General features: G+C 46.8%; 2 protein-coding genes across 3 annotated transcripts; both read right to left on the bottom strand.

The window, feature by feature from the left end:
* Positions 1 to 402: 402 nt before the first annotated feature.
* HEATR9 (HEAT repeat containing 9) lies at positions 403 to 12,592 on the bottom strand. Its single transcript, XM_055335478.1, is given in 17 exon segments — positions 403 to 514; positions 551 to 783; positions 1,200 to 1,286; positions 1,719 to 1,770; positions 2,232 to 2,305; positions 3,592 to 3,711; positions 3,813 to 3,905; positions 4,311 to 4,493; positions 8,052 to 8,182; positions 8,550 to 8,607; positions 9,256 to 9,312; positions 9,489 to 9,545; positions 9,754 to 9,880; positions 10,124 to 10,286; positions 10,289 to 10,304; positions 11,452 to 11,501; positions 12,505 to 12,592. Coding segments are annotated over 17 exon segments (1,701 nt in total).
* A 1,437-nt stretch (positions 12,593 to 14,029) lies between these two features.
* Positions 14,030 to 20,668, bottom strand: CCL5 (C-C motif chemokine ligand 5). 2 transcript variants are annotated; one of them, XM_055335527.1, is made up of 4 exons: positions 20,564 to 20,668; positions 18,601 to 18,712; positions 14,511 to 14,535; positions 14,030 to 14,379 (listed from the first exon to the last, which is right to left on the bottom strand). In XM_055335527.1, exons 1-4 carry the CDS (start codon positions 20,637 to 20,639, stop codon positions 14,311 to 14,313), a joined length of 282 nt encoding a protein of 93 aa, XP_055191502.1. In that variant the 5' UTR covers positions 20,640 to 20,668; the 3' UTR covers positions 14,030 to 14,310. The 2 variants fall into 2 exon arrangements, with proteins under 2 accessions (XP_055191502.1, XP_055191508.1); XM_055335533.1 differs by having other exon boundaries at positions 14,295 to 14,535.
* Positions 20,669 to 24,519: the final 3,851 nt, after the last annotated feature.

Raw genomic sequence — 24,519 nt, 5'->3', positions numbered from 1 at the left:
AAGTGGTACTGTGGTGTGGGGGGAGATGGGGTGAGTTAGTAAGAGGCAATGGTCCAAAGCCAAGCTTTCCAGGATTTTCTCCTGCTTTCCCTTCTCCAGCCCACTCTGGGCAGAGGCTCATCAAATTCTGGGTATAAGCAAGGGCTTGATTTAGGGAGGAAGGTTGGCCACTGCAGCAGCTCTGGCTCTTTCCCTTTGTGAAAAGGACATGTGGTTGAGTGAATTAACACTCAACTAGGAGTGAGGAGACCTGTGTTTCCGTGCAGCCTCTGACAAAGGAACCAGCAGTGGTAGGTAGAGTGATACTTGTTTATTCATGGAAGATAGGTATAGATTGTATTCTCAGGGGAGCCTGAGAAGCAACTTTAGGGAGAGAGTGAGGGATAGGCTCAAAGAACTAACCTATTTGGAGGTTTTAGCAAGGATCTGGAGCTGTTTCCTGATCTTTGGCACCCAGGGCCCTGTGGCCTGTGCCTTGTGTTTTGGTTTAGAGACATGGGGTAGGAAGGCAGAGCTGAGGTAGAAGGCAGACTCTTTCTGGATACCCAACTTTTTCTGTTGGTCTGATGTGGCTCTGGACTTTGCAATAAACAAGGGGTTCAGCTGTACAAGTTGAAAGTCTTGGATATTTAACTCTTCTAGGTTCTCAGGCTCTTTCCGGAACCTTGTAGGCCCTGCCTCCTCATTAGTCTTAGGTGCCTTGTATACAAAGAGAACCTTGTTCTTCAGCTTGTTTTTGATCCAGGGATCAATTGAAGCCACCAGAGTTAATGTTTCTTCTAGCTGCATTGAAACAAAGGTCCTTTGGCTGGCTCCCTTCAGGCTAAGGCTGGGAGGGGTAAGGGGTGCCCTAGGGAGGGGGGCTGCTCTGGCCACAGGCCAGTATGGCCCCAAGGAGTGGAGTGAAGTCCAGGGATAGTGTCTGAGGGCTCATTCCCCTACTCCCTTTCTCTCTCTTTTTTTAAAAAATATTTATTTATTCATGAGAGACCCAGAGAGGCAGGCTCCACACAGAGAGCCCTACGCAGGTGTGGGTCCCAGATCCCCAGGATCACTCCCTGGGCTGAAGCGGCGCTAAACCGCCCAGCCACTGGGGCTGACCCCCTTTCTCCCTCCTGATAAGAGTAAGTGGTGGGGATCGGTGGGAGAGGCTTGGATGAGGGCCATAGAAGAGGAAGAGGTAGGTGGGAATGCCTTACACTTTTCTTTACAGCCTGGCTCTTCTCTGCGTCTAGCATGTCCAGGAGCAAGTGGAACACTTTGGGGCTGCGGATCCCCAGGACACCCTAGCAGAGGCAGAGTGAGAATGATTAAGTAGCCAGCCTAGGAAGACACCTCTTCTGTACTCTTCCACTCTAGTTCCCCTGTGATGACCCTGTGGCCTGGAGAGAGGGAGCTATGGCTCCCCAGCTGAAGAATCCCTCTCTTTCCCTTTTGGGGCCACTGCATTGGGTTCCAGTGCATACTGTTCACCAGAGAGTCAAGACAAATTCCTGCAAATATCGAAGCAACACTTCTCATAACCATCTCCTGTCCCTCATCCCACCTACCTCTGATCCTGAAGAAAAGGTTACCCCTGAATTCATGGTAGGGCTGGCATTCTTACACAAGCCAGCAAACCTCCCCAAACTTTACAGCCCTTTCTGCCTCTAAGTAATTGTGCTGAGCTGCCTACTCCCTTTGACATCAACACATCAGAGAAGCAGAGCTGGCCTTACCAAAGAGATGACTGCTTCCTGGCGTGCAGTGGCATTTGAGTTCATCAGTTGCCTGTGTAGAAGGGAGTGAGTGTGCGATCCAGTTAGTGGATAGGGGAGGAAGGCCATTTGTTTCTTATAGCCCAGAGTGAGTTGGGCTTAAGGCCAGTGAGTGAGGCTAATTTCATCATTTTCTCCCTCTTGTTCTTGGGTCAAGAAAGGGGTTGGGAAGGGAAAGGCAGGTACTGCAATTTTCCAGGAGGCACTGAAAGACAATTTGGACTCATATCTGTCCAGAACTCTACCTTTTACAGGTCCCTTTCATGTCTTCATCTTAATTTGAGTTCTTATATTTTTTAGCAACCCTGAGTGGTCGATATTACCAGCCCCCTTTTGCAGATAAAGAAAATCCCAGAGGTCACTTGGCCAGTGAGAACTGAGAACTGAGATCAGATTCTCAGCTCTCCCCACCCCTGTGCTGCTTTCCCACAGCCTAGGATTTGGCTCTGGCAGCTCTCAGCCTGAGCCACTCACGCCTCCACCAAGTTCATCATCGTAGGCTTCATCTTGAGCTCTTCCACGGTTTCAGCCACAGCCTGCCTCATAGCCTGAAGAAGGATTAAGGTGAGGCAACAGAGAAAAGGAATTCAGGAGTGTACATTTAAGGGCTCACAAATCTTTACCAAGTGTTGACCTTGTGCTATATATGGTCCTTGCCTTGAGGAGCCCCTGGTCTGGTAGGGGAGGCAGACGAGTGAGTAGGCAGTTATACTACAGTTGTAAGTGTTAAAACTGAACTAAGTATAGGGTGAACTTAGGAGGGTCTTGTCAATCAGGGTACCAGCAAGATTTCCTGGAAGAAGTGATGCCTCAGCTGAAGCCTGAAAGGTGTATGGGAATTAACCAGTATAGGGTGGTGCAAGGGGTGATTTTTTTTTTTTTTTTTTTTTTTTTAAGGCAGAGAGGAGGGCATGTACAGAAGCTTTGAGGCAAGAGAGAACACAGATTAGGGAACAAAGTATTTCAGTTTAGCTAGGTGACTACAAGGATTCTTCAAAGTGGGGCACTTAGGAATTATACAGGATACGAAGAATAAATGAGGACAGAGTCCTCCTATGTATTTATTCATGAGAGCCACACAGAGAGAGGCAGACACCCAGGCAGAGGGAGAGGCAGGCTCCTCTTGGGGAGCCCAATGCGGGACTTGATCTTGGGACTCCAGGATTACACCCTGAGCCAAAAGCAGATACTCAACTGCTGAGCCACCCAGGCGTCCCAGGATGGAGTCCTCTTAAGCATAGCTGGTGTGTGGCTCTGAGCAGGAGTGTGGAGGGTTGAAACTAGAGAGGTAAGCAGGTCCTGGGTGGTGAATAGCAGTGGTAAACCTTCCTGAGGGCAGTGGGGAGCCACTGAAAGTTTTATGCGGAGATGAGAGACAGTCTTTTACATTTTAGAAAACTGTCTTTAGAAGTTCTGTGGCTGGTTCTGTAACAAGCTACAATAAAGATGAAAGCAAAGGAACACAGATTAAGGCAGGGTTCTTTGTGTTGGGGGTGATTTGGAAAAGCTTCCCATTGGAGGTGTTTGGACTGGCTTTGCCAGAGCAGTCTTACTTTAAGTAACAGGTGGAAGGAAGGAAGAGTGAATAATAGCTTGAGGCAGTTTTTCACCTTGCAAAGGGAAGGAGGAAGGGATGACTCGGCATTTTTCACTGAGAGAACTGCCTGAGCAAAGGCAAGATGACTTGAAAATGTGGGCTGCGTTAGAGGAACGGAGTGTGTTGGTGCCTTAGAGTCAATATGAAACTTTGAGGGGCAGTGTGGTGAGAGGTCTTCAGAGAACTCGGGAGAGGAGGCGGGTTTGGGCTGCCTGGGTTTGGGAACGTTGATCTCACAAGGAAAGGTTCATTATACGTCTTCCTCCAGAGCAGGTCAAATGTGGATCCCTCCAGCCCTTGTGCCCGGATCTGTTGCAGCCCAATGGTCTTGAGCATCTGGGTGGCTTCAAAGCGGTGCTGAGGGCAGAGGTGAGGTATGAAGGGTAGACTCTCTTCCTTATCCCTCAGCCTGTCCTAGTGCTGGAGAAGGAAGGGTCCTTGGCAGTCTGAAAGCTTACCTCCAGAACACTAGAATGGCACAGCTGGTCTAGGATGGCCCTGATGACTGTGGCTGTGTTTATATGCATCATCTTCACCAGCATCCTAAGTGCCTGTGAGGGGCAGGCAGGGTAGGGTGAGTTGTACAGGGGCAAGAGGCATCTGGATGGCCAGGTAGGCTTGAGGACTGAGCCTAAAACTCATGGGGAACAGATGGGGTGCATTCTCCTACCTCTTCGCCTTTTGAGTGAGAGCATAAGTTCATGTGTGCACAGATATGCACAGTTATAAATGAGCACTCATACAAATCAAATATATACAGACACATGTACACTTATATCTATGTGACCCCATATTCATGCACACACATATTGACAGACACACAGAGGACCCTGCAGTGCCCCCTGCCGAAGCTCCCATTTTTCTGGTTCTGTATGACGGGGTCCAGACTGTACTAGAGTCAGCATGCCCTCTGGTTCCCCAGTACTCCCCAGAACCCAGCCTCCTGCTCCTCACACCTTCATCTGCTGGGTTTTTGATCCTTGGCTTAGGCACTGCAGCAAGTACTCTTGGGCTGTGTTGCTGCAGGGCCGCAGGAAACCCAAGCACAGGGCTGCCTCCACGGCTGCTTCATTCGATGACTTATTTATCAGCATCTGCAGCACAGGTACCAACTTTTCTTCATCCCCGACTTGAGTCCTCTGAGGGAGACAAGAAGTGAAATGGGCAGGGGGACTAATGTCTTCAGCCAGGCTTTGTTAAGAGGGCAATTCACTGCTACTCCCAGAGCATTGTCCCTCCTCCCTAGAATGAATCTCATGTCATCAGATTTTACCCACTTCCTCCTTATACTTGTTGTCCTCTACTTGCTTCTAGGTCTTATCTCTTCATTTCTCTAGGACTCATCCATCTCATGGTTAGATGAGTGTCACTTTAACACTTCTGCTGTCTTAATTCCTGACATTTTAAAAATACATATGTCATTGATCCTACCCCTGTTCTCCAATAATCTTGTCCTTGTTCCATTCTATGTCAGCCATTACTTCTCACAGAGAGGTTTTTATCATTATCCATTTTGGTGACATCTCCATGATCTCCATTTTGTGGATCCCACTCTCTGACCATCACCTCCTATCTTTCCAGCTTACCTCCGGTGTTAATCCTCCACATGGATTAACATAATGTCCCCTGAGCACCTTTACATTGCTCTTCTTTTTCTTCCCTCTCTACCTAGTTTAAACTCCATGGTCCTACTGTAGTCACTTGAGTCAGCCTGCCTCACTCAACTCCTTTGCCTCCTCTTGCTTCATGGTAGTCAATTCTCCACTTACTCTGTGCCTGCACTTCCTGGAGAAAAGCACACAGTCATGATGACTGATCTTGCTTTCAATGTGTGAACACAAACCTTGTGTGGACTCTTCAGTGCTCCCTAGTAACCATACTAGTTTTCCCATGGCAATTCTTTTTCCCACCCTCTTGATTAATACCTTGTCCACTGGAACCTCCAAAACTTCTTCCATTCTTAACTCTCAGATGAAAACCTTGCTTCCTACTTTACTGAGCAAATATATAGCAACTGGAAAAGAAGTTCCAGAGGCACCTACCACCATTTCTATCCAACCTTCCAACCTGTACCCATATGTTCTTTCCTTCCACTTACTGCTACAGGCTCTGACCATCTTTCTGCTTGTGTGTTGTCATCTCACCTAATCACAACTCTTCTTTCTTCAAAATGATCATTTTCACTACTGGATCATAGAAATATGCTGTTATTTTTCTTTTTTTCTAAAGTCCACCCCTGGTGCCAGTGGTAGCCTTTCTAGCAAAACTTGGGAAGTTGTCCATTCTTGCTATCTCTAATTTCTTTCTTGCCGTTCACTCCTAAACTCTTCACCACCCCACCAAAACTGTTCTTGTTAAGATAATCAAGGATTTCTACATTGTTAATCTGTGTATCGATTCCCAGCCCTTATTTGATATGTTTGATTTGTTTCCTTTCCTTGATATATTTTCTTCACTTGATTTTCAGAATACCACACTCTTGGGGTGTCTTCCTACCTACTGGCCAGGTGTCATTATTTACTGGTTCTTCCTCTTCTCCCTGACCTCTTAAAATTGGGATGCCCCAAGACTTCATACTTGGTACTTAGTGATCTCATCTAACTGAATGACATTAAATGTTGTCTATAGGGATCCCTGGGTGGCGCAGAGGTTTAGCGCTTGCCTTTGGCCCGGGGCACGATCCTGGAGACCCGGGATCGAATCCCACGTTGGGCTCCCGGTGCATGGAGCCTGCTTCTCCCTCTGCCTATGTCTCTGCCTCTCTCTCTCTATATATGTGACTATCATAAATAAAAATTAAAAAAAAATGTCTATATGCCAACAACTCATAAATTCTTTGGTTTAGACTTCAGACTCCAAATTGTACATACAACTCTGCCTGCTGTCTCCCTTGGAGGTCCAATAGATATCTCAAATACAAGTTGTCCAAAACTGGATTTCTGATATTACCTTCAAACCTGTTTCACACGTAGCTTTCTCCATTTTAGATGCTAACAACTCCATCCTTTCAACTGCTGGGCCAAAAGACCTTGGCTTCATCCTTGTTTTCTCACTGTCTTTTGTAGCTCACATTCAACTTGTCAGTTTTACTAATCCCACTGCAACCACTGTGCTACCTTTATATCTCACCAGGATTGATTTAGTAGCCCCCAATTGGTCTTTCTGCTTCCACCTGGTGCCCCACCCATCTTTTCTCAGTACAACAGAGTGAACCTTTTGAAATATGTTAGATTATGTCACTGCTTTGTTCCTTACTTCCATCAGACTAAAAGCCCAAGTACTTGAAGTTCTCCAGAAAGTGCTGATGGAGTGTGGTCTACTCTACTAGATCTAGTCAATCTGGATTTAGTATAACTGAGTCTCCTGTTAACTCCTTTGACCTACTTTCATTTTCTACTACTTTTTCTATTTCCACTCCACTGCAGCCACACTGGCCTCCTTGCTGTCCATTGACCATGCCAACCAAGCACACTCCTGCCTTAGAGCCTTTGCACTGATTGGCCCTTCTACTGGGAATGCCTTCTTTCAGATACCTGCAGGACTAACACTTTTACCTTCTTCATGTCTTCGCTCAAATGACACCTTCTAAGTGAAGCCTTCCTCCCTTCTGTATTTATTTTTTTTAAGGATTGATTTATTTATTCATGAGAGACATACAGAGAGAGACAGAGACATAGGCAGAGGGAGAAGCAGGCCCTCCACAGGGAGCCTGATGTGGGACTCAATCCTGGATCCTGGGATCACACCCTGAGCTGAAGGCAGGTGCTCAACTGCTGAGCCACCCAGGTGTCCCCCTTCTGTGTTTAAAACTAACCTATTCCCATCCTCACTTGGCATTCCTAATCACCCTCACCCTGCTACCTAATTTTTCCACTACACTTGTCATCTCTAACATACTATACAATTAAGTTTACTGGTTACTATGTGACTCCCCAACTAGAAGGTAAGCTCCACAAAAGCAGGGGATCTTAGTCTGTTGGGTTCACTGATGTATCTTAAGGACCTGGGACAGAGCCTGGCATGTGATAGCTGTTTAACATATATTTGTTGAGTAAATGGATGAATGGTAACTTCTATTTCACACAGAGGAGAGATGTGGCTCAGCGGTTGAGCACCTGCCTGAGAGGATCCTAAAAGGGTAAAAATTTGAGTAGTGTTGTAGACTCTCTCAATCCCTTTCCCCTCTTGAGAGAAGTTTTTTCTTTAGTAGGTTATTTTAGGGATGATAATGGTTACCATTTAAAAAGCACAGGCATTGAACTAGGTGCTTTATATACGTTATCTCATTTAGTCTTCTCAACAATGCTATAATTACTATCCATTTTATTCATTTGTTTAATATGTTAATGAATTTTTATTGAAATATAGTTAACATACAGTGTTAGTATAGTTAACATACAATGTTGTATTAGTTTCAGTTTAGTGATTTAGCAGTTCTGTACACGACTCAGTGCTCATCATGATGTTACCATCTCCATTTTGGAAATGAACTAACTATGGCTCTGAAAGATGGCTTTTCACTGGTTGTATGACTACGAAGTGGCTATGTCAGTGCCTCTGTTCAGGGAATTCCACAAGGACAGAGTCTTCTCTCATCAAGGCTAGGAGCTGGGTTACCTTCTCCCTGACCTAACGCCAGCCAGCACCGTCAATTACCTTGTCCTACCTGCCAGTTACAGACTCTCCTCTCAAATCACCTTGTCTTTGGGGACAGAAGCCCAGGTGTTTAAAGCCGCTCGTAGCCCTGTCAGAGAATCCATCCTTTGCTCCTCATTTTGCCCCTTCAACTGTTTAATGAGAACCTGGATCACGTGCTTATTCAGGCAACCTAGACAGGGAGGGTCCTCAGATCAGGGCAGAGCTCAGGGACTGTTCCTCTCTGCCAGGATCCATTTGACTCCACTGTGCCTTCAAGACAGAAGTTCTAAGTACTAGGTCTCAAAGTGTTACCCATCCTCCCAGGACACTGGTGCGGCTGGCTGAGCATGGCTGTAGTTCCAGGGACCCGCTCCCTCCCTTCCAATCTCTTCTCCCTTTTCACCCCACTTTCTTCTCTTGTCCACAGTACCTAGGCTAGCTCCCAGATCCTGCCAAATGATAGGTAGAAGTGGGTGTCCTTACCCAAAGAGGAAAGGGGCCACACTGGATCCTTTCTCATCTTTCTCACTCCCCTCCCAGGGAGAGGACATACTCACCCAGCATGGCCAGGCTTCGACAGGCCTCATACTTCACTTTCTCTGGACCAGTTTGGGCCTGATTTAAGAGGCAGGAGGTAGAGATATGCCATAAGGTGATGAGATGTCAGGGCTCTTAAGGGTCCTCTCAGCTTAAGTTTTCATTTACAAGTGAGGAAACCGAGGCCTAGGGAATGACCTGTCTATGCTCAAGCACAAAATACAGGCAGAATGGTGCAATGGAAGGAACCTAACTTGGGAATAAGACATTTGTTCAAATCCTTATCTGGTATCTAGTAACCATGTGGTCTTGGGCAAGTCACTTGGCTCATTCTCAGAGCTTCAGTAGAAACATGCAGATACTACTGCCTATTCCTAGTTTGTAAGACTTAAATGAGAACATGGATAGGAAAGCATGTTCCCCATTATAAATTGGCATATAAGCATGGGGCTTTGTTTTGGTTATGATAGAGAATGAACTCAGTCTCAGTTCTTTTCTGGCTTTTCAGTTGAGGGTCTTTTCTGTTACACAGATTCCCCCATCCCCATCAAGCTGCCCTTCAAGGAAGCCAAAGGCATGAGGTGTTGCACACCACACACTGGCAGCTCTCTCCTCACTGTATCTGACCCAGCGTCCTTAATATCCTGGCGAGCCTTGTGTGCCTATGTTCTCATACCTCAGACCCTGTTTCCTCCTCTCGTGAGCTCCATGCAGCCCCAAACTCACCACCTGCCACAGTGCCTCCATGATAAACTTGTCATTGACGCCCAGACACCCCAGAGCCTGTAGGAACAGGGGTGGAAGAAAGGGAAGAGGGCTCAGACACCACCCTGTGAGTTACAGCCTCTGGACACAGCTGGAGTTTTGACTTGGAATGCCACACCCCAAGCATCTTTCTACTCCCCAGCTCAGCCAAATTCTACCTGAGACCATGCTCCACCATGCTTGCCACCTCTCACCTGTGCTGCATAGAACTGCTCATGCTCTTTGGGAGATTCCAGGCTTTTTGTGAGATCCTGCCCATCCAAGGGAGCCAATGGAAAGGAAGAAAGGGATTAATAGGGTTGTAGAACTTCAAATGGAAAGGAGCTCATCTAATTCCTTTTCCTTTCCCACCTCCATTTTGTTGGCAGGGACTGAAGGCTGAAGGATAATGTGAGCCCAAGGTAAGGGCACCCACAGAAAGGGAGTCTCTCCATTCTCCCTCCCACCGTGGTCCCTAACCTTTAATCTTTGCCACTTCAGGGGGTCCCCAGTAGGGTCTGAGGGCTTGGATCCCATCTGAGATTTTATAGTTAACTTGCTCATAGGGAGATGGAATTTTTGGATAGGTGTGTCCTCTTTGAGTTGCCTGTATGAGAAATTGCACAGTCAGCCTTGGTCCCCTTGTTCCCTCCCTCCCACTTCACAAACTCCTCTGCCCCTTGGTCCTTAGCCCAGCTCAGAGATGGGACCAGTGGAAGACAGATGAGCCTCCTCCTACCCCAGGCTCCTCTCTGGGATCTGTAAGCTGGACTTGCCCCACTCTATCCCACTCCTTTCTTCTTCCTCTCTTTCCTAGAAAGTGTGGAGAACAGGGAGGGGCAAAGCACACCTAGGGTGATCTCTCATTTTCCACAACATTTTCTGGGCCTCCCGTTCTTGTCGCTGATCGTATAGAATGTGCCAGTGTGTGTAGATCTCAGGCTTCTTGAAGTAGCAGTGAGGCACTGAATGTGGCTTGCTTGGGTGCTGCCTCCAGCACTCTGGGCTTGGGGAAACTCTTCCTTTGGCATCTGGGGGATGTGAATAGCACAGCAGTGATGAGGGATATTCCTCGACCAGGAAAAGGACCAGGATAAGAAGAGACTAGGTGAGAGAGACACCAGTCTCATCTGACCTAGAGTCCGAGACCCTATCCATAGTGTGACTTGAGCAAGTGACTTCACCCATCAAGATCTCAGTCTTCTCATCTGCAGAATGGAGGTAATAATCCTTATTCTTTCTGTACTCCTCATTGTTGCAAAGAATAAATGAGGTAAAGATTGTGAAGCTCTTGTTGATCTGTAAACCAATCTGAGTAGACAGTTTGGTTATTTGAGGATCTCAAAGCATTTTGAAAAGGCCATCTGGGCTAGGGCAAGGAGATGAAAAGGCAGGGGGTGAGGGAGATGTTCGTTCATTTAGGCATGCAACAGATACTCACCGAGCACCAGCTGAGTGCCGAGCACTGTGCTAGGTGCTGAGGAGGCAGTTATCATCTCTGCCTTGATGGAACTTAACAATTTAGTTGGAAAAACAGAATCTCCTTTAACAATCTCTCTCTTAAACGGTCATGAAACTACAGCTCTGATTGTAGTAGAGGGTTGTGGGTGGGTCAGGGGCTTTCTCTGCTGATTTGGCTAGGATTCATTCCTATCTCTTCTCCAGCCTTTGTCAGAGTCAATTCTCTGAGCAACAAGGAAGAGGGGCCACAGAGAGAGAGGCAGAGACACAGGCAGAAGGAGAAGCAGGCTCCATGCAGGGAGCCTGAAGTGGGACTCCATCCCAGGTCTCCAGGATCATGCCCTGGGCCGAAGGCAGCGCTAAACCTCTGAGCCACCTGGGCTGCCCAGCATCCTGTATTCTATCTGGCATCTCTATGAGGATCCCTGCATTGATGAATAAAAATGACTCATTGTTAAGCACTGCCTATGTAGCCTAGGCCTTATAGATAGTATCTCATAGCAACTCCACAAATGAAGTGAGACGGGTTGGCCTGTGTCAGAGGAAGCTCCTGAGGTTTAGGGAGGGGAAACGACTTGTCCAAGATCACACAGAGTTAGTGGCAGCCCCAGGGGTGAGTGTAAGGGTTCTGTGAACCAGCCTTAAAGGAACAAGACAGTCTACCGCCCCTCCAACTTCAACAAAGCTCCCAGGATGGCTAAAGTTAGGGGGTCTTACCTGGTAGCAGGACAAGGGCAGATGAACAGGAGCCATGGCTTTTCTGAATTCTGTGGTATAAATGATGGGCTAAGAATTATCCATTTGGGCATTCATTGATTGAGCGTTTAGTGAACATTGCATATTAGAATTATTTGGGGATCCTTGGGCCTACATCAGACGCATTGGGTCTGATTCTCTGGGGATAGGGCCTAGACAGAAAGCTCCCCAGAGGATTCTAATGTGCAGCTGATGCTGAAAACCAGCTGTCTCATTCAGTGATTCTCAAACTTGAGTGTGCTGTAGAATCACCTGGAGAGCTTGTTAAAACCGATTTCTGGCATTTCTCCTGAGTATGGACATCTGGGGTCGGGGTCTGGGAATTTGCATTTCTAACAAGATACTGATGCTGTTTGTCTTGGGACCACACTTTGAGAACCACTGATCTAGCTGGTGAGACAGAGCTGTTTACTAGTGATTAACAAATGGAGACAAATGTGAAGATACAGGCACAAGTGGTACAGATGAGGGCCCCCCTAATCTGGCTGGGAGGACCAGGGAAGGTTTCCCAGAGGTGATCATACACAGGCTCAGTCTTTAATCCATGTAGGGGTTAGCCAGATAGATAAGGGGGAAGAGCATTAGGCACGGGGAACAACTTCTTTCAAAGACAGGGAGTTGGGGAGTTGGGTAGAAAGCAGGGTACAGATGTGGGAGCAGAAGCTGGGGGGACACACAGAATGTCCCATCTTCTAGGGACTCCTGGGTGGCTCAGCGGTTGAGCACCTGCTTTTGGCCCACGGCGTGATCCTGGAGTCCCTGGATCGAGTCCCACATTCGACTCCCTGCATGGAGCCTGCTTCTCTCTCTGCCTCTCACTCTCTCTCATGAATAAATAAAATCTTAAAAGTCTCATCTTTGAGAGTCCTAGAGACTCACCTTGAAGGCTGTGGGGAGCCATCAAAGTGTCCAGTGCCCTGCCCTGCCCTGAACTCACCAGACCCCTGTCTGGGGGAGGGAGCTTTTCTTTTCAGGCCCCATCCCCGACTCTGTTTCTGTCTATTCCAGCCTTACCTTTGGTCCTCTCTGGATATTCCAGCCATGGGTACTTGAACATCGACCTGGAGATGTCAAAAATATCAGCTGATTTTTTGTAGGCCATCCACCCTCTTCTCCTCGCAGGGCCAGAGGGAACCCAGACAGAACAATTCAAGGCTGTTGGGAGTGTTGGGGCACAGCTGGGGGAGACCTATCCTCTGTGGCACAAGAGAGACTGGTGAGGGGCTGGGGCTTCTGTGGGTAGAACACTCAAGTGTTGAGTAACCAGATCTCCTAGGTAAATGGAAGACTCCAGTTCTATTCTCAAGCCCTGCCCCTCCCCCAGCCCCCACTCCTGGTGTCTACTTGCCCGTGGCCTTGAGCTAGTCACTTGACCTCTGGGAGCTTCAGTTTCCTCAAGTGAAAAGTGGGAAGTTCATGCCTATCTGGGAGCTAGAGTGGCTGTGTTGAGTCATACATGGGAAAGAAAGTCAAAGCATTTGGTGAACTGTCAAGAACACATCAGCCCATGGGAGGGGCAGAGGTGGTTTTTAGGACTAGTTATCAGGAAAATGTCAGGAGCGGGAAAGCCCTTTTTATACACGTATCTCCTTCCTTGGCAGCAGAAACTGAGCTCTTCTCTGTTCGGAGAACTGCTTGCTATACCTCCTACTTTTGCCTATGCTGTTCCCTTTACCTGACAGGCCTTTCTTTTCCTATCTGCTAAACTGTTTCTCCAATTTTGTTTTTTAAAGATTTTATTATTTGAGCGAGAGTGAGCAAGAGGGAGCACAACCCTCTTGGGGGAGGGGCAGAGGGAATGGGAGAAGCAGACTCCCTGCAGGGAATCTGATGCAGAACTTGATCCCAGGACTCCGGGATCATGACCTGAGCCGAAAGCAGAAGCTTAACTGACTGAGCCACCCAGGTACCCCTCAAGCTTCATTTAAATGTTATCTCATCTCTCACATCTTTCTCCCCCAGGTACCTCCTTCAGTGGTGACATTCCCACCTCCCCCATCTTCCACCCCCAGCTTGACCACAGCCTTTTGAATAGTTGCTTCCTTTTAGGTGTTTATCATATGTTTAGTTGGCCTAAAGTTTAAAGACGGTGGCTCGTGGCTCATTCGTCTCTCTTTTTTCCCCACCAGCCTCCCATACCTAGCATAGTGCCTGGCACACAGTGGGGAGCCCACTGTGGCAAAAAAACATGGGCCTTCGGGCCATCAGACTCAACATCACCAGCAGTGAACCGATGTGCTCTGATGTGCTGCCCTGAGAAACCCAGTGTCTCTCATGTGTCCCTGCCAGAAATGCTTAACCTGAATCTAATTATGGGAAACAACCAGGCAAATCCAAACTAGAAAACATTCTGCAAAGATTTGATCTGAACTCCTAAAAAAATACTTGAAGACACACACTAAAAAGTCTGTTAAAGCATTAAAAATACATGTCAGTTAAATTCAATATGGGTTAATCGCTTAATGCTCATAAGGAAGGAAGTTTCCTGAGGAGAAAATCAAACCAGGAGCCAGCTTGGTGACTGCAGCGAGAATTTTAATGGAAAGCTGCTTTCTCACATTTACCAGTCAGCCCTTCCCAGTGAGGGGCTGAGAGGATAGCTGTGGCCACGGGACATTGCCGAAGGAGCCCAGTCTTCTTCCCATCTTCGTCTCTGGAGGCTTGTTGATCTCCTTCCTGACTGCAGAGCTGGGGTCAAGCTGAGAGGCGTGATCCTCAGGAGCCTAGAGACCTTCTGTGCACAAAGCAGAGCCTCCGGAGCTCTTGCAAACTTTAGATGGAGGAGGCTTTTATTTATAACTGCTGCTACTTTTATAACTGCTACTGGGTGGTGGCATCTGTGCCCTCCCAGGAAAGGGTGGGAGTAGGGGTTGGTGAGGGTCTCCCAAGCTGCATAGGACAAGAGCAAGAAGCAGTAGGAAAGTTTGCATGAGTTCAGCTTCCAGATGCCCTACATCCTAACTCATCTCCAAAGAGTTGATGTACTCCCGCACCCATTTCTTCTGTGGGTTGGCACACACCTGGCGGTGCTTTCGGGTGACAAAGCTGTGGAAGAAGAAGACAGGATGAGATCTGGTCAGCACCTGGACAGCCATTTTTGGAGATGAGGTGAACTGAGGCACAAGGGGATGATGATGATGATAGTACTGGAATGGAGGATTCTTGGAGCTGTTGGCTTGGAGCCAACAAAGTTGGATTTGTAGCTTTTAAGGAAAGATATTTCCTCTTCTGTTGAATCGTAGGGCTCCAAGCCAGAAGCAGATCTGTGTGCATATTAACCCCCACAGAAATATGTGTGCAACCTGGAGAGCTAAGGGCATATGGAGCTCAGGAGTCTAGGATTGAGCTGGTCAATCACTAGTTTTTTCTCAGCACTTCCGGTTTTAGACCTAGTAACAAGTGCCAAGATGCAGAAAAAAAACAGGGGTCTTCTAGGAACTGAGTTATGGTTGAGTAGGTGAAAGAGAAGAAGTGGTACAACAAACATGAGATTTGCCTTCAGTTAACACAGTGCCTGGCAAAGGGTAGACACTCAACAAACGAACCACATCTATGTGTGTGTGGGCGAATGATAGAAGGACATGACCCCGAGTCTTGATTTCATCACTTATTAGTGGATTCACCTTGGCAAGTCACCTAGGGCCTCTGAATCTATTTGTTTACCTCTAAAATACAAATAGAAATACTTCCTATTTTGCACTGTTGTTGTGAGACTCAAATGAGATGGAATTGTGGAGTTTTGGAAAACACCGCATGTGGTTTGTCATTAGAATGTTATGGGACCTCTTCTTTAGGAGGGATCAGAGCAAGATGACCCCAAAGGTCCTGGTACTGGACATCCATGCTCAGAGAGGGTAAAAGCCCTGAGGTACTCCCGGTGTCAAAGCACTTCTACCAATTAACCAGCTAGAATGTGGAGGCCACTGGGAGGGAAGGGCCTTATCTCTACAGGAGTTGATGGCATACATTGGATGTATAAAAGCCTGTGGGGCACAGGCTTAGTCCAGCTGCATACCTCACCTGTTGGCTGGGAGACTGATTCCATCTGGGGGAGACTGTGGACTGGAGACCAGTGCCCGCAGTTCACATCTTACTTTTGGGCCAGCCCTGTCTACTTGGACCTTTCTCCTTTTGGCTTCTTTAGGATGTTTTTCTGCACCTTATGAGCTCAAATATTTTCAAAGTGAAGCTTAGGTCGTCTGGCGAGGATGAGGATTTCTTGGTTTCTTTTTGGGTTCTATGCTGGATAGTGTTTGCTCTTGAGGAAGCTGCTTCCCCTTTTCTGAGACTCAGAGCCACTTGACACTCTCTCTTCTATTACAATGTGCAGAAGAGAGAAAGGGAGCAGATGGAATATTCTGGGCTCTCATGTCTCCTAGTGTTTGTTTATTTGGGGTAGTAAGGGAACTTCAGACAATGACCCTGCCCTGGTTCAGCCACGTCAGACAGGAAATCCTACAGACTTGTTATCCTCTCTTCTTGGCCCCTTCCGTCTGTGGCCAGGAAATCAAAAGGGCAGGAAACGAATATATGGGGTGAGGGTTTCTCAGGCCTCTATTTCCTCCTGAAGAATGTGAGACTGGGGAACAACCTCCCTGGCTAAGCTTCTCTCTCTGCCCCCATTTTGGGGACCCCCTCCTTGCCTGACTTCCCTCCTGCCTCTCTCTTCCTGCTTGTTCTTTCCGGAGCAACCACTTCCCCTGCCCCTTGAGTGCAGGTGTTTCTCAGAATTGCTGCCCCTTTCTGTGTTTTTCTCCCTAGTTTCTGGCCCTAGGTGTGGCACACTGAGGGGGCTTAATGCATGTTTATAGCATGAGGTCATGAATGAATTGCACTCATCAAATTTTGTCACTTCTATGTATATAATATTACCTTTGGAGAAGGAGGAGGAGAAGTGAACACTTATCAGGTACCAACTGTGTGCCAGGACCTATTCCAATTTTGTTTTTCATCTCATTATTCTCCCTTTGACCCAGTGAGGCAAGTACTTCTATTTCACTCCACTTTGCAGCTGAAGAAATGGAGGCTCAGAGACGTTAACTCATGGGTCCAGGCTCCTGCAACTGCCCAACTGGCAGAGCTGGGATTCTAATGAAGCCTGACTTGCTGAGCACTCGAGCCAGCGCTTACCAAGACTCTGCTAAAGATTGCTATTCTCCTCTCAGGAGACCCTTTCTTCCTACAAAAGAATGTCTTATCTCTATGCCCAACACTGTTTCCTGGCTACCAACCCCTGCTGGACATTGCCACAGGGTTGTCGTGCTGGCATCTTAGCTTTATCCTCTTTAAACAGTTTTTCCTTGAGACTTCGGGGAGTGCCACACTTCTCCAGCCTCAGGGTCACTTAGCCCTCTGGCTAGAAACCTCAAGGTCACTTAGCTCCCTTCTTGTCCTTGCTCCTGACCTCCTCTCACCTGCCAGGACTTGCCGACTCCATACGTGACAGTTTCCAACCCTCTACTTTCCTGCAGGTCCTGTTTAGCCTTAATACTACTCACATGGGTAACCATAACAGCCACTTCACTGGGCCTGGCTCTCTAGGCTTTCTCTGTGCCCATTCACTTCACTTGCTCTAACAGTTTTGAGTCCTTGTGCTGATGCTCAAGTGCCCACCACTGCTTTTCTACATAGGGTGCTGCATCAACCAAAAGAGCGTCCAGGCGACACTCAGTCTGCCTAACATACCTTGTCCCTCAGGCTTTTCTCAAGCACCTTTTGCAGCAAACATCCACTAACCCCCGGGGCTGAATGTGCTCCCTCCCTCCTTCTGTTTTTATTTTTTATTTTTAAAAAAATTTTAAAAAAGATTTTATTTATTTATTCATACACACACACACACACACACACACACACACACACACACACACAGAGAGGCAGAGACACAGGCAGAGGGAGAAGCAGGCTCCATGCAGGGAGCTTGATGTGGGACTCAATCCCTGGTCTCCAGGATCACACCCCAGGCTGCAGGCGGCGCTAAACCGCTGTGCCACGGGGGCTGCCCTTCTGTACTGTTTTTTACACAGGACTGCTCTAATCATTCTGTATCTCACTGCCTTGTATTAGACTGTGAGTCCCATGAGGGCAGGGATAGTGTTTTTTTCATCTCCACCTGCCCATAACAGGTGCTCAAAGGATCGTTTTTTTCTTTTGAAAAATGTGTTTTCAGAGATAAAATTAGTAGTGCTAGATATTACCACGACACTTTGAAGGATTCGCCAGAAAAAAAGGCAATTCTTGAATGCATATGGCTTTGCAAGTGTCACAGGAATTTTTGGATTAAAAAAACTTCACTTTATAGAGGAAACTTCACGATTACCCCCTTTTCATTCTTTAAGTCTCTATTAGCTTAAACTTCTTAAGCAACTGTCACTGTTGAGCTGTCCGTAGTAGAAAGAGGAGACTCTAAAGACAGGCTCTATCCTTCACTTACTGTGCAACTTTGGGCAAGTTTCCAAACCTCTAGGTTTCAGATTCATTATCTGAAACATGCAGAGAATTATACATACCTGTCAGGGTTGTTGTGATGAAATTTGGAGATAATCCATGTAAGGCATTTGATACACACTTGTAGGTAGTAAGGACTGTTAATTTTTCAGGTGTTAGTTTGCATATTTAAAGGAGAATCTCATGTCATTATTTCTTCACCAGTTGATATTTTTTTTTTAAAGTACATTTGACTGTAACTAGGGCTCTCTGACCTCTGACTGCTCCTTCTTAGATCCTCTGAGGTTGCAGGTAGATTTGATTGGGTGTGGCATATGGGAGAACATGGGATTCTTATTTCGAGAGAGATGGCTATGTCGATCTTGTCTCCATGCAGGGACATTGTAGGTACACCCATAAAGATCAGAGACCTGACCCACTCCATCAGAGTGGGGAAGGATCCCCCAGGAACCCCTGCCTAATCCTTCTACACAAAGGTTGGGCGGGGGGGATCTGAAGCTACAGATGGAGGAACTCTGGCTATTTGAGCAGCTGGAAGATGGGTGGGAGTGGATAGGGCAGGCTCTTAGAGGGCTCCTGTGGGGGACTGGCTCTGGAACAAAAGGTGTCCCTTCCTCATCCCCCCTGACCCCCCCCCCCCCGAGGGTTCACAGGGCTGGGACTCACACGACTGCTGGCATGGAGCACTTGCTGCTGGTGTAGAAATACTCCTGGATGTGGGTGAAGGGTAGTCGGCCGGAAATGTAGGCAAAGCAGCAGGGTGTGGTGTCTGAGGCATCTAGGAGGAGAAAGCAGTAGACTCCTGTACTCATTGCCATTATACATGGGGTATTGTGCTGGGTACATTATCTTGGATAGACTGTTATCCTTCTTTGGCTGAAACTGAGGCTCCGAGAAGTAAAGTCACTTGGATGTGTATACACAGTAGCAGAGTGGGTGATTCCAACAGAGGATGGAGAAGATTTCCACAATCTTCTATCTAATCCTTGAGCCTTGCAGGTATCCTTCCCTCTACACCCTAATCCTCTGCCTTTGGTTCTATGGATATCATGGGCTTCCTCCTGGCTTGTCTGGGCTCTTTGCCCTTATTCTTGCCCTCTTGTGATCCTCAGTGGATTCAGAACTTAGTTTCTTTGAGACCTACGGTGGGTTGGGGGGAGGCTTCCAAAATTCAGTCTTCATGGCTCAGCCTCAACCCCTAAGAGGGGCCTGAAGATGTGTATTGTGTCCTGGGAGTCTCTGGCTGAGGCATGGTAAGAAGACCTCCAAACAGGGAAGGAGAGCTTTCTTTTTTTTTTTTTTTTTTTTTTTTTAATAAAGATTTTATTTATTTATTCTTGAGAGAGAGAGAGAGAGAGAGAGAGAGAGAGAGAGCAGAGAGGCAGAGACACAGGCAGAGGGAGAAGCAGGCCCCATGCATGGGAGCCCGATGTGGGACTCGATCCTGGGACTCCAGGATCACGCCCTGGGCTGAAGGCAGGGGCTAAACCGCTGAGCCACCCAGGGATCCCCCGGGAAGGAGAGCTTTCTATTGGTCAGTTAATTCAGGATGACCCTGGAAGGTGTCAGTTGCTACTTCCCAGTAAAGTAGGAGTGTTTAGGAGCCAGATAGTACTGAGTTTGAACACCAGTTTCCCTATTTCCTAGCTATGTGACCTTAGGCAAGTTACTTAACTCCCCTGGGCCTCTGTTTCTCTTTCTTTCTTTCTTTCTTTCTTTCTTTCTTTCTTTCTTTCTTTCTTTCTTTTTTAAAGATTTTATTTATTTATTCATAGACACAGAGGGAGAGAGGCAGAGACACAGGGAGAGGGAGAAGCAGGCTCCATGCAGGGAGCCCGATGTGGGACTTGATCCCGGGTCTCCAGGATCACAACCCAGGCTGCAGGCAGCGCCAAACCGCTGCGCCACCAGGGCTGCCCTGTTTCTCCGTCTTTCAGTCAAGCTCAGCCACTCATGGCAAGTATTAAATGACATGGTACATGCAGAGCAGTCAGCATAATACATGGTCCATACTAGGTTTTAAAAAAATCCTCTGGGTGGCACAGTTGTTTAAGCATCCCACTCTTGATTTCAGCTCAGGTCATGATCTCAGGGTGGTGGGATCGAGCCCTGCATCAGTGCTCCTTGCTCAGTGAGAGTCTGCTGGAGATTCTCTCTTTCCTTCTCCCTCAACCCCTCCCCTCTATTCTCTCTCAAATCTTAAAAAAAATAAAATTAAAAAAATCCTCTCTCAGGGCCCACTTTTTCCATCTATGAAACAGGGAGAATATGACTAATCCAAGCTTAGGAGTCTCTGAGAAACCCTCCTGGTGATAGGGTTTTGAGGTCAGTTCAAGCTGCCTCTGCCTGCTAATATCCCCAGCATCAGTCCGCGCTCAGCTCCTGAAGGGCTTGGTATAGATCTTGAAGACAGAAAAGTTAAGCAGAGGGTCCCTGCCATGGAGTGGCTTAAAGATCTCTCAGGGACAGCTGGACATCTGGACATCTGGGTAAAGCAATATATAGCAATATATATAGGAATATAAAGCATCGGGTTCAAGAAGCCTAAATGCTGCAGTTGAAAGGAGGACAAAGTCTGGGCCAGTATGAGGGTCTGGCCCCAGGCTGCAGTGATCAGGACCTGACTTACATGGGGAGGCAGAGGCAGGAGCACAGAAGGTAGCAGTGGCAAGGAGGACTGCAAAGGTAGCTGCGGAGACCTTCATGGTACCTGCTGATGGAGAGCCACCTGCTGTCTCAGGATCCTCTGAAGGGATCTTCTGCAGCTCAGGCTGGCCCTTTATAGAGTCAGGCCAGTAGAGGGGGTGCCCCCCCAAGGGGAGTTTCCAAAACAGCAGCCACATATTGCATGATAGCATAAGTGAAATTGCACAAAATGGAAAAGAAAACTGAAATAGCTTCCAGAAATGAGTCTCATTCACTCTCTCCTTCTCACTGCCTCTGATCCAGAGTGAGCTCATCAGTTCCTCTTTGCCCTCCAGAAGAACTAATATTGGCAGTGGTGGTGGAAAACCTCTCCCTCTGCTGGCATCTTCAGCTGCTGCTTTTAGGGCAGGGGTCCTCATCAGAGGTCAACATGCAGCTTCCCTGGGGATAGTGAGGGGCAGTTAGGATGGATTAGAAATTACTAGGTGTTTATTTGGTTGCTTTCAAAGTTCTTGCTCATGCATTACAGATCCGTATTTTCCCTCTCATCCATGGAAAGGTGTTTGGGAAGAGGAGGGTTCTCTGACATATATAGCCTCCAAAGAAGGTGAGAACACTCACCCTGTGGGGCCAGGCACTATTCTAAAGGTTTTACAGTTGTCAACTCATTTACTATTCTTCTCATTTTTCCCATTTTACAGAGGAAGAAATTCAGTAACTGTTGGGATCCCATCTCATTTCTAAGGTCTTCTTCTTTTTTTTTTTTTAAAAAAGATTTTATTTATTTATCCATGAGAAACAGAATGAGAGAGAGAGAGGGGGGGTGGGGGGCAGAGACACAGGCAGAGGGAGAAGCAGGCTCCATGCAAGGGAACCCTATGTGGGACTTGATCCTGGGTCTCTAGGATCATGCCCTGGGCTGAAGGTGGCACCAAACTGCTGAGCCACCCAGGCTACCCTCTAAGGTCTTCTTGAGTACAAAAGTTAAAGAATTTGAAGGTTGCAGAGGATGCCAGGGATCATTTCTTCCATGTTCTTCAATTGCAGAGGAGGAAACTAAGGTCCAGAGAGTAGGAATGATTTGCTAAGAACACACAGCAAATGATGGGATCAGAACCTGGGTGCCCTGGTTCCTGCTTCAGTCCCCTGTCCACTCAGTACTCCTTACCATGAAAATGTTCATAGTTGGGGACATCCTTGAACTGAACACATACAGTGATCTTGATTAGAGACAAGGTCCTTACTCCATTCCAAAGACTTGAGTTCAGTAAATCTTCATAAATTCCTATTTGGATAATTCAGAATAGTGATAACTTGGCCTGTGCTGGGCTGAGGTTGACATCTGAATCATCAGATGCCACTATTTGAATTATCAGATGTCACTATCAACAGTGATAAAAGCAAACAAGTTTTCTAAAAATGTACCTTAAAAAATATAACCTTCTACCAAGAACGTTTTCTTGCTAACTCTTGTGACATACATAACTTGGTGACTGAGGGTGACTGAATTACCCAGAATGGGAAGACCTTGTCTCGTTTCTCACAGTGAGTCCGAGGCAGGGTGGTTACTCGTTTCACAGAAGAGGTCATGAAGTCTTCAAAGTCACATGGCTGATTAGTATGATTGAACCGAGGTGCTCAAGCCCTTTCCACTGAGTCACATTAGTCAGTCAGTGAACAGTTACTGCTGCTGTTCTAAGCCTATCATAGGAAGCTTCTCTTCCCCTCCTTTTACAATGAAACAGAATTTTGAAAAACATGGCCATCTCATTCAAAGGAACACATGGCAAGCACTTTTGAAACATTCATCAAAAAAAAAAAAAAAAAGAAACATTCATCTATCCACACAAAAATGGTCTGCCTTTAATTGTTCTTTTCACACAGTCCCCTTAGTTACCAAACATGTAGGAGACCATGTAGCCTGGTGGCCATGAGCAGGAGCTTTGGTGTTTTTCCCATTTATTAGACCGTTAGTCTTTGGCCAGATACTTAATCTCTCTGGCTTCAGTTTCCTCATCTATATATCAGGGATAATACTAATGATCCTTCCCACAGCACTTGACACAATTAAGTTTCTATAAATGTATTATTCATGCTTATAAAGCTCTTAGTACAGGGCAGCCTGGGTGGCTCAGTGGTTTAGCACCGCCTTCAGTCCAGGGCATGATCCTGGAGTCCCGGGATTGAGTCCCACGTTGGGCCCCCTGCACAGAGCCTGCTTCTTCCTCTGCCTGTGTCTCTGCCTCTCTCTCTCTCTGTCTCTCTCTCTGTGAATAAATAAATAAATAAAATCTTTAAAAACAAAAAAGCTCTTAGTACAATTAACACATGTTAAGTACTTAATAACATTAGCTATTTTTTTTAAAGATCTATTTATTTATGATAGACATAGAGAGAGAGAGAGGCAGAGACACAGGCAGAGGGAGAAACAGGCTCCATGCCGGGAGCCCGACACATTAGCTATTATTAACACATTATTGTAATGGCAGTCCCATTAGGGATATTCCATATTTTAGGCTTTTCAGCAGTCTAGATTATACTCCTGGTTAATATGGATTAGTGAGCTTTATCACAAAGTGTTTTTAGGAAGATGGGTCCGTTGAAACAGGTTAAGTGGCTTGCTTAAGATCGCATAGCCTAAAGTGGTAGAACTTGACATTGAACCTGTCTGGGTTCATAGACTTCTAGCACACTGCATTGTTTCTAGAGAAATCCTGAAACTTCTGCTAATGTTCAGTTTTTCCATGTGAGCTCTATTTCTGTTTCCTTTCTTTGATCTCAGTTTCCCTCTTTGAGGAAGAAAGCGAAGTATTTTCCTGGATACCAAATATGCTGAGTTGGGGCACTAGCTGAAGTAAGAAGTGAGATGGACCAACATGATCCTCATCCTTAAATCCTGGTGAACGTTTTTTTGCTGTAAGTGTGTGTGTGTGTGTGTGTGTGTGTGTGTGTGTGTGTGTGTGTGTGTATGTAAGTGGTAGTGGGAATGGGGAGTAGGTAGGATGGTGGTGTTGCTGAGCAGGAATAGGCAAGAGGTACATCAGGAGTAGGTTTTGTCCCTTTTGGTGATTCCAGTGGACTATAGGAACCGAGACAGGGAAGACCCTAATGGTAATTCCATTATTATCCCTCACTACCTCCTGGGCAAAATCCAGTCCAGACTCATGGAATCAGTATATTCTGTGGTTCACCCAGCATTTTATGTCCCTGAAAATGAGGGATACCTGTCTGTGTGACCCATGCACTGGTGGTTGAGAGGATCAAGGAGAGTGATTGTGGACGTGCTTAGGAGACTGTCAGGTGAGGTACAAACTTCATGAAGCCCTCTCTGCCCTTCCCCCACCTCCAGCCAGTGTGTTTGATCTACACCCACTCAGTCTTTATTCACCAGCAAATTGTTCCTGTGAATTGCTGTGAGCCAGGCACTGTTATAGGAGCTATGAATGCCATGGCAACAACCCACCTGCCTTCTGGAGCACACATGCATGTGCGCATGCATATGTATGTGTGTATGGTGGGTGGAGAACTGGACACTAACATGTAGAAGCATCCTCCCTTATTGTGAGCTACCTCTGCACTGGTTTTGTCTTAACTCCCTGGACAAAGTAACAATGTCTTACGGTTTTTCTTTACTAGTTTTTTGTATTCTCCCCTTGCTTTCCACCAAAATCTTGATGTGATAGATGCTAAATTCATGCTGGTTTATTCACGCTGGTTTGGTCTGAATAACTTCTTATATCATCTTTAGCATCAAACTCTAAGTTTGCACACAGCTCTATTACTTGTCAGTGCCGACCTTGAACAGATTGTTTACCTTCTCTGGGCCTCAGTTTCATCTGTGAAGTGAGAAATTGCTTCCAACCTGTTTTGGGCAATGGAGCCCTTATGAATCTGGCAAGAGCTGTTATGAACACTTTCCACAACCCCCTGGAGGCCTAT

This window comes from Nyctereutes procyonoides, unplaced genomic scaffold, assembly GCF_905146905.1.
Source record: "Nyctereutes procyonoides isolate TBG_1078 unplaced genomic scaffold, NYPRO_anot_genome, whole genome shotgun sequence".
NCBI lineage: Eukaryota > Metazoa > Chordata > Mammalia > Carnivora > Canidae > Nyctereutes > Nyctereutes procyonoides.
The sequence above is the reverse complement of the archived record's forward strand: the minus strand, read 5'-3'. Positions and strand labels throughout refer to the sequence as shown.

Coding starts and splice junctions, on each gene's coding strand:
- CCL5 (XM_055335527.1), bottom strand. CDS start 20,639: ATGAAGGTCTCCGCAGCTACCTTTGCAGTCCTCCTTGCCACTGCTACC. Junction 18,713..20,563: donor TCCTGCCTCTGCCTCCCCAT/GTAAGTCAGGTC, acceptor TTCTCCTCCTAG/ATGCCTCAGACACCACACCC. Junction 14,380..14,510: donor TCACCCGAAAGCACCGCCAG/GTGTGTGCCAAC, acceptor TGTCCTATGCAG/CTTGGGAGACCCTCACCAAC.